The sequence below is a fragment of the Onychostoma macrolepis genome, chromosome 13, assembly GCF_012432095.1.
Source record: "Onychostoma macrolepis isolate SWU-2019 chromosome 13, ASM1243209v1, whole genome shotgun sequence".
Classification (NCBI taxonomy): domain Eukaryota; kingdom Metazoa; phylum Chordata; class Actinopteri; order Cypriniformes; family Cyprinidae; genus Onychostoma; species Onychostoma macrolepis.
The window spans coordinates 28,561,408-28,577,991 of record NC_081167.1 but is presented as its reverse complement, the minus strand read 5'-3'; the positions used below and the strand labels follow the sequence as shown (position 1 = coordinate 28,577,991).

Below are 16,584 nucleotides of genomic sequence, written 5' to 3'. Positions count from 1 at the left end.
TCAAGTGAACCAGGTGGATTCATCCAAATATATGTGGACATTTTGAGATTTACTAGCGTTGGATGAAAAACCGAGCCCACTTGGCTGACTAACAAAAAACGAATTCTTCCAAAATATACTGACAGATATTCAATGAACAAATGGTTCGCCTCATTTGTTATTAGTGAATAAGATGCCTATGAAAAAAAATCTATGAGAAAAAAAGGCAGCTGTGTTTGCCAAAACCTGACCATAAAAAATTGCAGCAACATTTTAGCAACTGATGTATATAATAAGATAATATACCAACCTACTGCAGTATTAAAATGTGTTTTGTACCTTTATAATTCACTGGCAAATACCAAAAAAAAATAAAACACAGGTGGTAATGAGAAAACCACATGATGAATGTAATGCACTCAAACACAAAATAATGCAGTAAAGATTAATTTTACAACTTCAGATAACTTAAGCCTAACTTACAAAAAAAAAAAAACAATTAAGAAACACTGTTATTTCCATGAAAAACCATCAAATGTGAAGCGTGTCACAGAGAATTCTGGGAATCTATGTTTATTCATGTGTAGAGGACTTGTTATTTTTCACTTCCAAAACTTACTAATTTAATACTAAATGAAAATAATATTATTATTACATTTAATAGCATTTACTGTAAAATTACATAAAATGTGGTGAGTTTTTCACCATATACAGTAAGGGAAATACTATAGTAAGGTTTCTATTGTAGTAGTTTTAGTCTTTTACAGTTAAAATTATGATTTTTTTAAATGATATTTTTTACAGTGTAAATAAATTAACTAAGGTGGTAAAAAGTGTCTAAACAACCATATTGTACACTGTATAGTAGAGATCCAAAATATATTTGTAATTATATCAGTGTCTGCCAATATATATTAACAATCAGGATTGGTTGGAATCAGCTAATATTGGAAATGGATAATATCAGATCTAATTTTCTTAAATACATAGTTTTCAAAAGTACTACAGTGTCAGTCTGTTAAATTGAAATTGAAATTTACATTATCTATTCTGAAAATACACATTATAGATCTTATTGTGAATAATTCATCTGTGCATTTTTTTTTTCTTTTTTGGACTTAATGTTTAAATGAAGATGATGCTGCTATTTCAGTTTCTATGTGACTTTAAGGTTTTAAATGTCTGGTTTTGCTTAGAAGCATGCATGCATTAAATTATTTATGAAGAATATTTTTTTTAAATAATAAATAAATAAATTTAGCTTAATTCCAGCCATCATCAGTTATCATTCATTCTTAAAAATAATCAGCCATCAGTATCATCAGCGCATCTTGATTGTATAGCCTTCTTCCTCATCTCTAAACGAGCATTTCCATGATTTCTGTGATCCACAGAATTGTAATCATTGATAAACATATCAAACATCTTAATGACAGCAGAACATCAATGAACTGTATGCTGAGAGGTGGTTAGAGGAGATGGGCTGCACTGACCAGCGTGACTCTGTTGCTGACGGGGTCTCGGAGGGTGTGGATGTGAGGTGCAGCCTGCTGGAATGAAGAGTCTTCCAGCCAGGACGACTCATGGTGCTGCGTCACGCTGCGCACCTCCAACACAGGAGACGGCATGCCAACCTGACAGCAGGAGACATATGACATAAAACACACAAAAAAACACCACTGAAAGGAGATGCAAGGTGTTCCATTTTCAAGTTTGATGAGGTTAATGCCCATTATTCAACTCAAGCCAGCTCAGTTTGATTACTGTGTAAAGATTATTTATTATGAAACTAGTTCAATTCAGCCATAAACAGCTCAAATGAAGGAAGTAGTGTGGCTATAAAGAAGCTCTTCTGAATCTCAATTCATGTTTTGTTCAAATTGGTTATGTTACTGAACATTAAAGAACAGTTGACTCAGAAATTAACATTTGCTGAAAATTTAATAACTCTCAGGCCACTGAAGATCAGAGCAGATTTGGAGAAATGTAGCATTACATCACTGGCTCACCAATGGATGCTCTGCAGTGAATGGGTGCCGTCAGAATGAGAGTCCAAACAGCTGATAAAAACATCACAATAATCCACACCACTCCAGTCCATCAGTTAATGTCTTGTGAATAAAAAAAGCTGCATGTTTGTACAAAACAAATCCAGGTAAAGTTAATCCATAATCATGCTTCCTCCAGTGAAAATCTCCATCCCCTGCTGTCGTCTCATTTCAAAATCCATCCTTATATTTCTTATGGGGTAGCAATATTATGGGTGTACACTTGTATATTAGCCAGAAGCAACATTTTGAAGTTAAAAATGTCTTGATGGATTTATTTCAAACATACACACACAGCTCTTCACGTCAGAAGACAATTACTGATGGACTGGAGTCATGTGGATTATTGTGATGTTTTTATCAGCTGTTCAGACTCTCATTCTGACGGCACCCATTCACTGCAGAGGATCCATTGGTAAGAAAGTGAGGTAATGCCACATTTCCACAAATCTGTTCTGATGAAGAAACACACTCAACCACATCTTGGATGGCAAATTTTCATTTTTGGGTGAACTATTCCTTTAAGTGTCTTTTAAACCTTAAACTAAGCAAGCCAAAGACAACAGTGGCAAGGAACCCAAACTCCAGAAGGTGACAGAAATGGAGAAAAAAAAAAAAATGGTTAGAAACCAGGCTCAGTCAGGGGAATAGCTCTCCTCTGGTCGAAAGGCATAGAAATAGGGGTGTGCGATATGACGATTTTTGATCGTGGACGATAAAAATGTCTCCACGATCTGCTTTTGAAGAAATATCTTAGTATCGTGCTACAGCGCGCACTCTATCAGCTGCAGTTCTTATTCCTCCGTCTCAATATACTGTACATTATTCGGATCTGCTTTAAAGCCTTGCCGGTTAAATGTTTTATTCACGCGTCGGTCTGACGTGCGCTTTTTCTGAGCCCGTACACCCGAAGCGCGCGTGCTGAAGCCTGTCAAAAAGCGCCTGATTACTGAACTAAGTTATCTTGTGCACTAATACTGTCAAAACACACAAGGTTTATGTATAGACTCCGTTGCTTATGTCTAAAATGAGTAAGTAAACAGCTGAGAGAAAACGGATGCGTGCCTCTGTATATTAGATGCATGCATGTCTTAAAGGGGCAGTACTGAACATGCTGCCGACTGTCATTAAAGGGATAGTTCACCTTAAAATTTAATTATTTACCAACTTGCATGTTGTCCCAAACCTGTATTAATTTCTTTCTTGTGCTGAACACAAAAGAAGATATTTTGAAGAATGTGGGTAACCAAATAGTATCTGGTCCACATTGACTTTTGATAGAAGGAAAAAAAAAATACTATGGAATAAGTCACTGGGGACCAGCAACTGTTTGGTTTTCCATGTTCCTCAAAATAGCATTTATGTTCAGCAGAAGAAACTCATTCAGGTTTAAAGAAACTTTTGAGTGAGTAAATGATGGTATAAATATAAAACACTTTTTATTTTGGGGTTAATTATTCCTTCAATGTTAATAAAACACCAAAACACAGAGAAAAATCACTCACTACTCTTGACTGAAAAACGGTAATACAGTTGATTTAATAGGAATCAATCTATATAGTGTTTTATTTTTATATTTGTTGATTCAATTTATTGAATGCTCCTGCTAAATACACCTATTGTACCTGAAAATAAAACACTGTTTTATTTGTATAGTATGTGTATCTTTGTTCTCATTTTTTAATAACAAAGATAAAATAATGCCAAAGATTTTTATCTTCGCCCACTTTGGCCTAAATATCCACCATTCTTTTTTAATATTTTTGTTATCTTGAAAGGTTTTGTCTTTATAATAGGGAAATTAGTTTGGCTGTAATGCTCAGACAACTTGCAAAATAGTAAAACCAACATGACAAAGAATCGTGATAAAATCGTGAATCGTGATTTTTCTTAAAAATATTGTGATATTCTATTTTTGCCATATCTCCCACCCCTACATGGAAAGCTTAAAAATACTGTTTAAAAAGATATTTGCAGCTCTCTTAACCGTTATTGGTAGTAAATAACATCATAAAAATGGAACAAATTGTGATTGAAATGTGTTTGTCCACACAAGTACATCATCTGCCCTTAATGTAGTTCTGTAGTGAATAAAATGCTGTTTGTGGTTTAGGGGACATTTGCAGGGACTAGAGAAGCTTTTATCAATAGTGCAATACTTCATGTTAAATGGTGGCTCTAAAAAGCACTTCTCTTCTAACACAATATCCATAAATACACTCATATGGGATACGATTAATAATTTATTAAGCATACTATCACTCATATGGACTACTTGATCTCTGTTTCACACAATTAGATTATCAAACCAGTCGAGAGCCAAGTTGTTTTTGTTGTTTAAGAAGAAAAATAATGGAGCTGGCCATATTACTGTGATTTAATACTGATATCGATCCATTTGTAGGAACCAAGCGGATGGCCATTAGCATTAGGACACAATATCAAGAGTCCTTGAAGAATGCTGTCTTGTCTTACATATATGACTCAATTAGTGTTTCACTAATCGGCTACAATAAAACACACACAATCCTGCAATAAGCACATTATAGTACCTCCTCCAGTCGGCTCATATGCTGAACCGTGGCCCTTGCGGGGGTGCTGATGTTCTCCAGAGGGGTGCTTAACTGCGGCTGGTGGTTTTGCACACTGAAGGTAGGAGACAAAAGGCCAGGGACAAACACTTTGCTGACCTGGAAGCAAAACATTCATGATTACTACTAATAGCTTAAGACATAATGGTTTTGTGTTACCAAAGGTTTAAAGCTGAATTACTTTGAAGGTGATGGGAAAAATAATTACTTTTATGTATGTAAAGCATTGGGCTACTACATGCCACTACAAGATAAAAGTGTTTCTTTATACTACATACTGTTAGTCTATTTATATCAGTGTGCTAGCATTCGCTGAAAGATTTTAAACCCAAATAGAATCCAGAATAAGACATGTCAAATTTGTATTCTTTATCATCAAGGGCCAGTGAGTAACATTCTTTAATTAATCCATATTTTAGCTTTCTTAGTTTCTATGTATTTTATTTAAGGTATGCGTGAATGTCTAAAAACCAAAACTTGTGAGGTTGTCATTTCTTTGTAATATACATAACAAAAGTACTATAGAATAGATTTGAAGAATAGCAAAGTAATAATAATAAAATTAAAACTATTATTTTATATATATAAAACGATTTTAGTTAGTATTATTAAATATTATGAATCCACACATTTAAATACATTAATTTCACTAATAATACTAAGTAAAAGTATTAGTATTAAATAATTGTTTTATATAATTTAGTGTTATAACGATTAATCTAGATAAATCTCATCCGAAATAAAAGTTTTTGTTTATATAATATATCTGTGTGTACTGTGAATATTTATTATGTATATATAAAGACACACACATAAAGTATATATTTTGAAAATATTTACATGTATATATTTATATTAATATAATTTATATGATATATAAATATATTTAATATATAAACAACACATTTTTCTTAAATATATACATAAATGGGTGTGTATTCATATACACATAATAAATATACACAATACACACACATATATTATGTACACAAATACTTTTATTTTGGATGAGATTAATCTAGATTAATCGTTGCCCAGCACTAATATAATTACAATATATGTAATATATTATAATATTATAATTAATATACACACACATATGCAGACATATACACACAAGGTTAAATACACAATTGATTTGATTTATTTTATTTGACAGCTAAGAATGTCTGAAATGGGAAATTGGGAAAGGCTATTTTATTAAAAATCACAATTTTTATATTATATATATGACCCTGGACCACAAAACCAGTCTTAAGTGTCAATTTTTCGAAACTGAGATTTATACATTATCTGGAAGCTGAATAAATAAGCTTTCCATTTGATGTATGGTTTGTTAGGATCGGACAATATTTGGCCGAGATACAACTATTTGAAAATCTGGAATCTGAGGGTGCAAAAAAATCATAACATTGAGAAAATCGCCTTTAAAATTGTCCAAATGAATTCTTAGCAATGCATATTACTAATCAAAAACGACGTTTTGATATATTTACAGTAGTACATTTACAAAATATCTTCATGGAATATGATCTTTACTTAATATACTAATGATTTTTGGCATAAAAGAAAAATCTATAATTTTGACCCATACAGTGTATTTTTAGCTATTGCTACAAATATACCCCAGCGACATAAGACTGGTTTTGTGGTCCAGGGTCACATATGACAAATAATATTGGATAGCGTTGGGATGCAGCCTTTGTATTCTGTGGGATAGGTCACATTGATCAATCATATTTTCAACCAATCCCTAGAGAATTAGAACTAGAAAATTGGTTTGAGGTGAGTCATCCACATCTGAAACACACAGCATCATCAGTGCTGCAGAGAAAGGTGCTTTTTATACATCGATCATGCATACATCTGTAAGTACCATCTTATGACATTAATAAATTATATGAATCTAACAGTATAAACAGATATCCTGTGCGCCTGTAAAGAATCACTGCATTCTCTCCAGCACTAATGACAGTCTCTCAACCAGATATGAGTGACTCACCTGGAACCAATTTTCAAATCTCTAGTGATTGGTGGGGAACATGATGGAATGAGATGATGTATTAGACTCAGCACTAGGCTTTGAGTGCAAATTGTAATGCACAGATGCCTTTGGCTTTTTTTAATAAAAGAGAACTATGCATGGCAGACACGCTGAATATTAGAGCATAGTCAGACTGAGCTGAAAGTGGAAAAATGATTCAGGCCACTAATAATGTCATTTCAGAGGTGAAAAACGCTGATAAAATCAAGCCTCACCCGTGTGACTCCTGTGTACAAGACCAGACTTCCATTGGCCTCAAGCACCAGCATGGTATGAATGTCCTTTGAAGAAATGAAGAGAATGTGAAATTTAGGTCTTGATGACAACACTGGAGGAAAAGAGGAAGACACTTATAGCTGATGTTCAAGAATTACAACGATTTAACGATTATTGAAATGGTGTAAATCCCTCATCATAATAGGAAGCAGCAAGATCTGATCACAATGGATTTGAAATGTGACTCTACATGGAAACATTTGCAACTCTTATTACATGGATTTTACAATTTACTGCATGGTTAAAAGTGAGTGTTTCGCTATTAGTTAACATATACCAACATGGTTCAACTTTCAATAACTTAACTTCCAAATAGTACAGAAGAAATATGCACAATAACAGCAGAAAAGGTCATGTTCACTAAGGTCAGCATGAAATAATAATAAAAAATTATAATAATTCACTATCTATTTTAAATGCATATTAATCATCTTTTTGTGAATGGTACATCCATGCATTTGTTTTATTGTTACATTCTTTTCACTTTATAATACAATTTAAAAAAAAAAAATTTTTTTTTAAATTATTGATGTATACAGGACCAGTCATTTAGTCTGTTAAACCCTGCGGCTTTCTTACAATAAACTGCAAGATTGCATTTAGATCCATCTCCTTTTTTGAGTTATCTGATCATGATTAATAATCTGATCGTGGTTATAGTCACACATAGTCAACTGTGTTCTATTATACAAAAAGGCTTGTGGGTGTGTCATTATTTTATATACATACTGTATTACAAAATTCACGATTGTGACAGATATAGCAATGCAATGACTGTGTCAGATATAGCAATCTCCACATCTCAAAAACAACCGAAGCATAGAACCAAATCTGCACCTTACATTTTTCTTCTTTTTTGATAATCTGTTTCACTCAGATTCAGACTCAAAGCGCCATGCACATTTTACTTTTACTTTCACAGCAACCCTAACGGTGACAAAATGTTCTACATATTTCCTCTCATAAAAATATATTTGACAAATTCAAGATCTCACCTCAAGAGGGGCAGCATCTTTTGCGGTGATAACAGTCACTGATGCAAATATCAGTTGAGAAGTTTCATTGCTCTCAAGGAATTTTACACACCTGCAAACCGCACACAAAAGAGATGCAACTACTGTAAACGCTAGAGCTTTATAGTAGTTAAAATACTAAGAAAGCAAAGTGATCTATCCTATTAATGTAGAAGTAAAACTTAAAAAAATATAAGCCAAACATTCACCTGAGCTGCTGGTGTGACTCGACCAGGAAGCACAGATACCTGTTCTCACACAGGTCAGAGGTGATGAAGACTTTAGCGGGCTGGCAGCCTTTCTCTCTGCACAACACAGACACAACACTGATTTCAGGACAAACGTCAACAGTAACTTCACGCTCTCGGCTCATAAACACAGGATATCGAAACTCATGAGGCTCAGTGCACCTGGAGATACCGCTGGTTTCTGTCCACAGCTGCTCAATGCAGAGGTCTGGTAGAATGGGCTCCATCTCAGGCAGCAGGGCTGTTTCATTCATTGTGCTGTTGGGTGAGGCCAGGATGCTGTGGCCGCGTGGGGACGGCGTGTGGCAGGACATGTTGAAGCGCTGAGCTCCGGAGAAAGAGGGCGCTGCGATGCCAGGCGAGTGAGCTCGACTTAGTAAGGCAAGTTAAAGAGAAATTAAAGAGCACATTTAGACAAAATGTATTTATTTATTTTTTATTTTTTATATTAACGTTTTTATATGAATTTATACTTTTTAATATTTGCAAATCACAAATTTAATATTTATACACCTTACACTAATGTTCACCAAATGCATTTATTTGATCAAAAATGCTGTTAAAACAGTAATAATGTCAAAAAAATTTATTAGAATTTATAACAACTGTTTCCTATTTAAATATATTTTAAAATATAATTTATTCCTGTGATCAAAGCTTCATTCTTCAGCATCATTACTCCAGTCTTCAGTGTCACATGATCCTTCAGAAATTAATTCCAATATGTTTATTTGCTGCTCAAGAAACATTTCTTATTATAATCAATGTTCAAAACCTATGTTTGTGAAAACCATGATACTTTTTTTTTCAAAATTCTTTGATAAATATAAATTTTAAAAGCATTTATTTGAAATAGAATCTTTTGCAACATTATAAATATCTTTACTGTCACTTCTGAACAATTTAATGTGTTCTTGCTGGAAAAAAAAATACGTTCTATCAAAAAATAAATCTTACTGACCTCAAACGTTTGAATGGTAGTGTATATAAATCAACCTTTTACATAAAACTTCTACTACCTACAGCAAATTTGCATACGGTGTACAATATACATACTACAGAAAAAGCATGAATACTATGTTTTTCCAAACATTTCCAGTAACCTCCTGCATGGACATACCTGAGAGCAGCCATGTTTGAAATGCTGGGCGAGTGAACACGTGAGTGTAGGCCCGGCGAGGCAGGGATTCGGCTCTGGTTGTGCAGGGCGTGGCAGTGTAAGGGTGAGGCGGGCGAGTCCAGCCGGGTCACGTTTCTCAGGTGGGTACTGAGGATGCTGGGGGCCGCATTGGGTGTGTAAACCGGCCCAGGCTGGTCTGGACACTTTAACACTGTGGTCTGCTCCTGAAAAAAAGCACAACAACATTCTAAACTAAATGTTTAGATGTATAATTCACATTTTTTAAGACATAATAGTAGTACATTAAGATGCATTGAATTACTCTTTTAAGGAAAAAATTAAATATCTATTAAAGATGTTTTATTAGTACCACAGTAGAGCTCAGGTAGTTTTCTTATTGTAATAAATGATTTTTCATTGTTACTGAGTTTCAATGACAAATAGATTCCGAATTACTTTAAATCTTGACTGGACATTTAAACAAAGCACTTATATTAGCCATTAAAAAGGTCTTTATCCATCATTTATCGATTAAAATAAAATATCTGTGCTAGACATTTTATTCAAACCAGTCTTTAGACTTCATGGTTAAACTGGGAAAATGACATTTGACACTTAATGTTAAATCTAATATGAAACATTGGAACATTAACACTTCAAATAATGATTAACCATTAAAACAAAGGTATTTATTTGTATGTAATGACTGAGTAAAGCAACCATACCTCAGGTGTGACTTTGCGCAGGCTCCAGATGGTGTGTGTGCACTGCTGTGTGTCGTATGTCATGATAATGGAGGGCTCGTGGCAGGTGAACACTACTCTCAGAGCGCTGTCTGAAACATACTGGAGACGGGACTCAAACAGACCTGGACCAATGAGTGGGAACAACAAGAGCATTAACATATGGCATATTCTGAGGTCAAAAGTCCAGAGAGCCACAACTCATCCAAGTCATTATTATAGAGTTAATTCAATGGTTTCCCAATGTCCAAGACTAACATTTTCCAAGTGTCAAATGTATGGTTTTGGTAAGTCAATAAGAATACTTTATGACCAGTTGGCCAGTAGCTTTATTAGGAAATAATACATGGTTTAAATTGAATTACATGCCAGTCTGACTTTTACTGACGCAAACAACATGAGCGAATCAAATCAAAAACAATACAGTCCATCTACTAAAGAAAACATCTGTTTATCTGGGACCATCGTAAGTTTATTTAGGAGGTTTTGTCTGTGGTGACGCATTATGAAATATTTCTCACATTAAGCTGCCAAAATAAAAATATGAGGAAAAATAAATAAATGACAACACCTAATAAAAACTTAATTTACTTCAGATATACAAATGCTTACTTAATAATGTTGATAATCTTAAACTTTCCTTCCTAAGGTAAAGTACTGTTATTGTTAAATATTACAAAACAACTAAAGAAAAAAAAAAACATTTGTTACGTAAAATAAAGCTGAAAAAAAATCAAATATAAAAGCACAAGAAGAAAAAAATGTAACTAAATTTTGGAATGTTGACTTGACAACTAACTGAAATAAAATAAGTTTCAGTTGAAGTACTAAAATCACTAAAACAGAAACCAAAATAAATAATAAAAGCTAAACAAAAACAATAAAAAATTAAATACATTTTTAAAAAATTATAAAAATGAAAAAGCGCAACTAAATCATCTAAAATTATCTAAAATTTAAATGAAAACGCAAAAATAAAAGTCACTTTAAAATATTAATAAATATTAGAATAGTATATAAACAATACAAAATGACACTGAAAATGTGCACAATTATCAAGTCTTACCGGTGGACTTACAGACAACAGGAGCAATTTCATCTAACGGATGCAGCATGCTGAACAGAGTCGGGAGAGGTTCCCTGTAAAGAGATTCAAATCATTCACAACCATGTTCACACTACACAAGCGTTTGTTTACAACAGTCAAATGCTAACAGTGCCAGTATTAATATTTTTAATGTTAAAATAGAATAAATAATCAAGCATACCTGATGGGGCTCATGTGGCCATCAACTGTAATATTTTTGCGCTCCAAAAGCAGGCCAAACTTTGTTGACCAGAGAGCAGAGACCTACAAATGAAAGCCAGGAACAGTTAATTCGAGAAAAAAATGAACAATCACAAGTTTTTTTAGCTGATGGAAAACAGCATTTTACAGCTAAAAGGTTAAATAAAGCTAAAGGTATTATTATGCATGAAACAACAAACAAACTTTTTTTCTTTTATGGAAAAAAAACTAGTGCCTTGCATTGCATCAGAGAGTTTCAGGTTCTCAATTCCAGTCCCCTGGTTCCCTCGTTAACGTTATAAATGCATATGTCTAAAATGTTTAGGAAAAGCCTCTGGGGCAACATGCCAGAATATGCTCATGTAAAATAACGCCAGCATTAGCCAGAACTGTAAATTGTGCTGTCTAAATACTGTTACTAAAACCAAACCACCCCCCTTTCCTGTCCACGTGCCAAATAACCCATTATGCCTCATGAAACGGACAACTACCACACATCATCAGTCACTGAGCTAAAAAAGACAGTCAGGCTGAATAAATCCCTGATGGCACTAACAAACGCAAACGGTGACAATGGCTCTGCTAGCTCTGATTTCGTCCAAAAACACAAGGCTGATACAGACATTTGAACCGAGGAGTCCATCATATAACAGATGTACTGTGGAGAAACTCAACAGACACAGGCATCAAGCATTCTGACCTGGAATGGAAGTGGAGATATGAAGTCTTTCCCACTCATGCTGTGGACGTTCACACAGGTGCTCTGGACGATACACACCGTCTTCTCAACAACGTCCTTTACTGAAGATCATGGGGAAAACAATCACTCAACAACAACAAAACAAATTCTAGGAACAACATTTAGCATCATATACTTGCTACTGACAAGAGACAAAGCAATTAAAATGCAATAAATAAATAAAAACATGCAATAAAAAGAAACAAAAATTAAGCAAACATAATAAATAATTAAATAAAAAATATAAATGATAAAAAATAATAAATGAAACAATACAAATAATAAATAAAAAAATTAAAAAGTAATAAATAAAACAAAAATAATAAATTAAAATTAAATGTAAAAATAATTTTAAAAACTACATAAAAATAAATTGAAAAATAAAAAATTAATTAATTATACTAATAATAAAATAACTGTTTTTTCCCCTTTATTTTTCTTTTTTTACTTTGTGTGGAAAAAATTATATAACAACAAAAATATATACAATTCTTACCATCTTTTTTAGACTGAGGGACGGTGAAATTACACCATAGAGCCTATAAAATAATTAGTAAAATTATATTATACTTGTGTATTATACTATAATTGTCAGCATGAAAAGTGATTCTTAATACAACAGCCCCAAAAACATTTTAAGCACATAAAAAATGTCTTTTGTATTGCGTACAAAACTACTAAACCAAATGGTAATTGCTATATTATTCACACTATAATCTAAAATGGCTCAAAAAAGGGAGGTTTGTTCGGAGGAAAGTTCTAGCATCATTTGTTTGCAGACAGTACCTGCTGGACTGGGCTGTCCACCGTGAAGGCCTTGTACACATACGAGGCTTGATTCTTACTGCCACGACTCCATATGACCATGTTTCCAGCCACATACAGCTCCTCCTCATATTCAACCTCATAAGGAGCAGTTCCCTTCCTCAGCTGCCAGCGTTCCTGCCAATCACATAACAATCATACTTAAAACATGCAGTATTTTAATTGAGAACAGTTTGATTTCGCTTAACTGAAAATTGAGTGTTTACTGTTGTCCTTCTGCATTATTACCCCCTATTTGATACTGTAAAGCTGCTTTGACACAATCTGCATTGTTAAAAGCGCTATATAAATAAAGGTGACTTGACTTGAATTAAAGGAGAAGAGCAGTGTGAACAGACTGCTAAACATCTCCTTTTGTGTTCCAGGTGGAAAAGCTACCTTCTCGCGCTCCTGTAGGGTGACCTCCTGAAGAGATCCCACGAGTCCAGCCGCCCCGTCAGAGGACCAGAGCTCAGAGGCCGGCTGGAGCTGCCGCAGCTGGAGATTCACAGCATTCGGGTGATTTTTGCAGTGCTCACGACCGAACGGGACAAACGACTGCAATTCGCCTGCGGCTATCATTGTGGCTCTCTCTTCATAGACGTGCGACATGAGTTCCCAATATCAGCATTATTTCTGTGAAACACAAAGACATATTTACAGACAAACCATTGTGTTATGCATTGACATTTATGCCACCTTCAGTATGGCAGCAATGTGTCCCTTTTTATCGTATATATTATTATATATCATATGTACCACATGTCTCACACACCTTTTCAAAGGCACATTTGGATCATTAGTTAGTATGTTCATATTTTTGAACATTGCTTTTTTCACAAAATATGCCTCAATGTTCAATAAACCATATTCACCTATTATTGATATACTATTATAGTTACATTATATTTTTATATTTCTGTTTACATTTTAAATGTAGGGTTTTTTTATATAAATTTTTATTTATTAGTTTTATTTATGCTTTTATAACTTCAAGTTAAACTTTTAATGCATTATATAAAATGTTGTTGTTGCTTTCTTTCTCTGTTTAAACCAGACATATAGTGACATCAGTGTCAGTTACATTTGTTATGATAAGCAATTAATCCATCACTTAATTGATTGGTGGGAAATATTTTAATAAAAGCATGTATTACACTGCACAAGACCTCTTGGATTTTGTTATGACTTGTAACGAATATCAACATTTGCACAGTTTGAGGTAAAACACACAACTTTTTATATTGCAGTCGGTCTGTCATCCTGTCAGCATTAGCAGCGGCGCTACTGCTAACAACATCCGCTCAAATATTCACCTGCTAATAACAAATAGTCGAGCTTCCTGTCCTGGAGTGCGGTCCTTCCCTTTGACAGATGTCTCTCCCTCTGCAATCGCCTGCTCGTTGAGCCCAACATACAAACACATCAAAGTATGCAGTGAAAACCGACTGAGCACAATACACTGTTTCAAATGAACGCGGACATGTTGTTATCCCGTGACGCACTTCCGAGCGTCTGACCAATCAGAGAGCTGCGTTCTGGAAGTACGCGGCGCGCGCATGTCGTACGTTACGTTTACGTAAAGTAAAGTGATGATACAGTTTTTTTTTTACAATCATTTTTGTACTAATAACAGAACCTTCATGTCACTTTTCAAAACTCTAGACATATAATTCACAACCGATGATCATTTTTCAAAACACTTAACACTTTTTCCAAATGCTTGGATACAATACACATGAGCCAAAGTCACAAAGCCACTAAAATCACAGGTTCAAAATGACTATTACTATTACTATTTCAAAATTCAACTCACACATTACATCTGAATTGAGTGTCTATTCATTTCATTACAATGATCTAATTATCAACTGCTCAAAATGCTACGTAACTGTTGCATTACTCTTGAAGCATAGTTTTTATGGAAAATGATGAACAATATTAAATGTTTAGATTATGAAAGTGAAGCAATCAAGGACTGAGTATGTTCAGGTATGATCAGTTTCAAGATGCTTGTTGTTGGGAGAAAAACAAATCCCCAAAAAGTCTATATCATTGTTATCAGTATTTGTTTTTCCTGTAAATGTCGTTTTAGAGGGTGACAGAGCTGGAAGCTGATGAAAACCATTCATATTTTTGGATGAGGCAGGCTTTACCCTGACCATGACATGGAGGAGAGATTGAGAGCCCAGCGGGTGATTTTCATCAATAATTTTCAAATTTTGTTTAATGATTCCAGTGTCTTAACTATATTTAATGATTGTACTAACAACTAAACACTGAAACTATGGGTATCTTGTGTGTGGGTGATCTAAAGTAATGTTCCTATGATATTTCATAATAAATTAGTAATTTGAATCAATGCTTCTGCAAATGCAAGGGTTCTTTAAAGATATGAACGCAATATGCAAAGTTTTGAACATTGGATAGCCTGTGTTACAAATTTGAGTTTTGTGTCTAGAGTTTTGAAAAATTACATGAAGGTCTGTTATTAGTGCAAAAATGATTGTAATAAACTGTAATACCATGGTTGTTTGATATAATTACAATGGTACTGAACATAACACCATAGTATTGTCATGTATGTGTCCAAAAACATGCTATTTCCAGGGTGAATGTCCACAAAGGCCTAAACCACAGTACGTTTTGATGCTTTTTCTTCAAAAAAAAGGTGGCAGCATTGAAAATCATATTTTTATAGGACTGATATCCTATACATTTTCTTTACATTTTCTTTCTTGTTGACTAGTGCTCTTATCATTCTATTTATAAAATATGACATTAAATACTAGTTCTGCAACTATATTTATACATTTATGGCAATAGTTCTCAATCATTATATGTGAAGGTGATCCTTCACAGGCTCTGATGCTGCCTTTTGTACTTATGATATGTTGATTATTTTTTTCAAACTTTTTTTGAGTCTTTCAGAAAAATAATTATAGATATAAAGCTATAAAAGTGAAATATATTGGAATAAAGTGTATAGCCTTGAAGTAGTAATTTGTTTTTTCCCCAGATACAGTATATGCTTAATATGTTGCAGTAATATGAGCAGAATTGTTTTAATTTTCAGTATTTATTATTTATTTTAAACTTTGAATTTGATTGCATTTTAATTACTCTTCTCATGTTACTACCTATGAATCACTTAAGTTGTTGCATTCTTCATTTGTAAGCTGATTTGGATGCTAAAGGAATTAAAGTAAATGTATCTGTTACACTCCACAAATCTGCTTTCTTCATTCAAATATAAATTTTAATTAACTATGCATCTAAGAAGTGACAAAAGATTTTGGATGTAATGTCGATAGAAGAGGAAATAAATATTTTTATTGTTGCTGTGATTTTGAATACCGCCCATGTTTAATCTTGGAATATTGGTAATTTCTTAATTATGAACAAATTAATTGCATATCAGTGTTATAAAGTAGTAACAACCACAGTAAAACCTGAAGCCACAGATTATTAATAACACTTTTCTATTAGCTCTCTAAGGCTGCAGGTCACAATAAGTTGAATTTGAATTCTCTAAATGGAAGTGATATATGATTGGAAAATCAATTTTACAAAAATTGCTTGGCCTTTGATGCAAGCATGATATTGTATCATGCATGCTGTGTATAAGTTACTCATATTTGTATATGTATATTTGTTGTGCAATCAATAGTGGAATAGATTCTGTTCAAGT

At 33.6% G+C, this 16,584-nt stretch overlaps 1 protein-coding gene across 3 annotated transcripts in view; it reads right to left on the bottom strand.

Moving 5' to 3' along the window:
* Positions 1–14,407, bottom strand: part of anapc1 (anaphase promoting complex subunit 1) — a 75,527-nt gene extending 61,120 nt beyond the window's left edge. The window contains exons 1-15 of one of the 3 annotated variants that reach the window (XM_058796701.1): positions 14,210–14,407; positions 13,293–13,529; positions 12,876–13,031; positions 12,586–12,628; positions 12,051–12,151; positions 11,331–11,413; positions 11,129–11,202; positions 10,045–10,187; positions 9,320–9,543; positions 8,362–8,571; positions 8,161–8,256; positions 7,934–8,024; positions 6,878–6,943; positions 4,580–4,717; positions 1,473–1,613 (exon numbers count right to left, since the gene is read on the bottom strand). In XM_058796701.1, coding sequence (XP_058652684.1) covers positions 1,473–1,613; positions 4,580–4,717; positions 6,878–6,943; positions 7,934–8,024; positions 8,161–8,256; positions 8,362–8,571; positions 9,320–9,543; positions 10,045–10,187; positions 11,129–11,202; positions 11,331–11,413; positions 12,051–12,151; positions 12,586–12,628; positions 12,876–13,031; positions 13,293–13,505 — 1,779 coding nt within the window. In that variant the 5' untranslated portion in view covers positions 13,506–13,529; positions 14,210–14,407. Of the gene's footprint in view, positions 1–1,472; positions 1,614–4,579; positions 4,718–6,877; positions 6,944–7,933; positions 8,025–8,160; positions 8,257–8,361; positions 8,572–9,319; positions 9,544–10,044; positions 10,188–11,128; positions 11,203–11,330; positions 11,414–12,050; positions 12,152–12,585; positions 12,629–12,875; positions 13,032–13,292; positions 13,530–14,209 lie in introns of those variants that run through there. The other 2 variants (XM_058796703.1, XM_058796704.1) reach the window with 2 other exon arrangements.
* Positions 14,408–16,584: the final 2,177 nt, after the last annotated feature.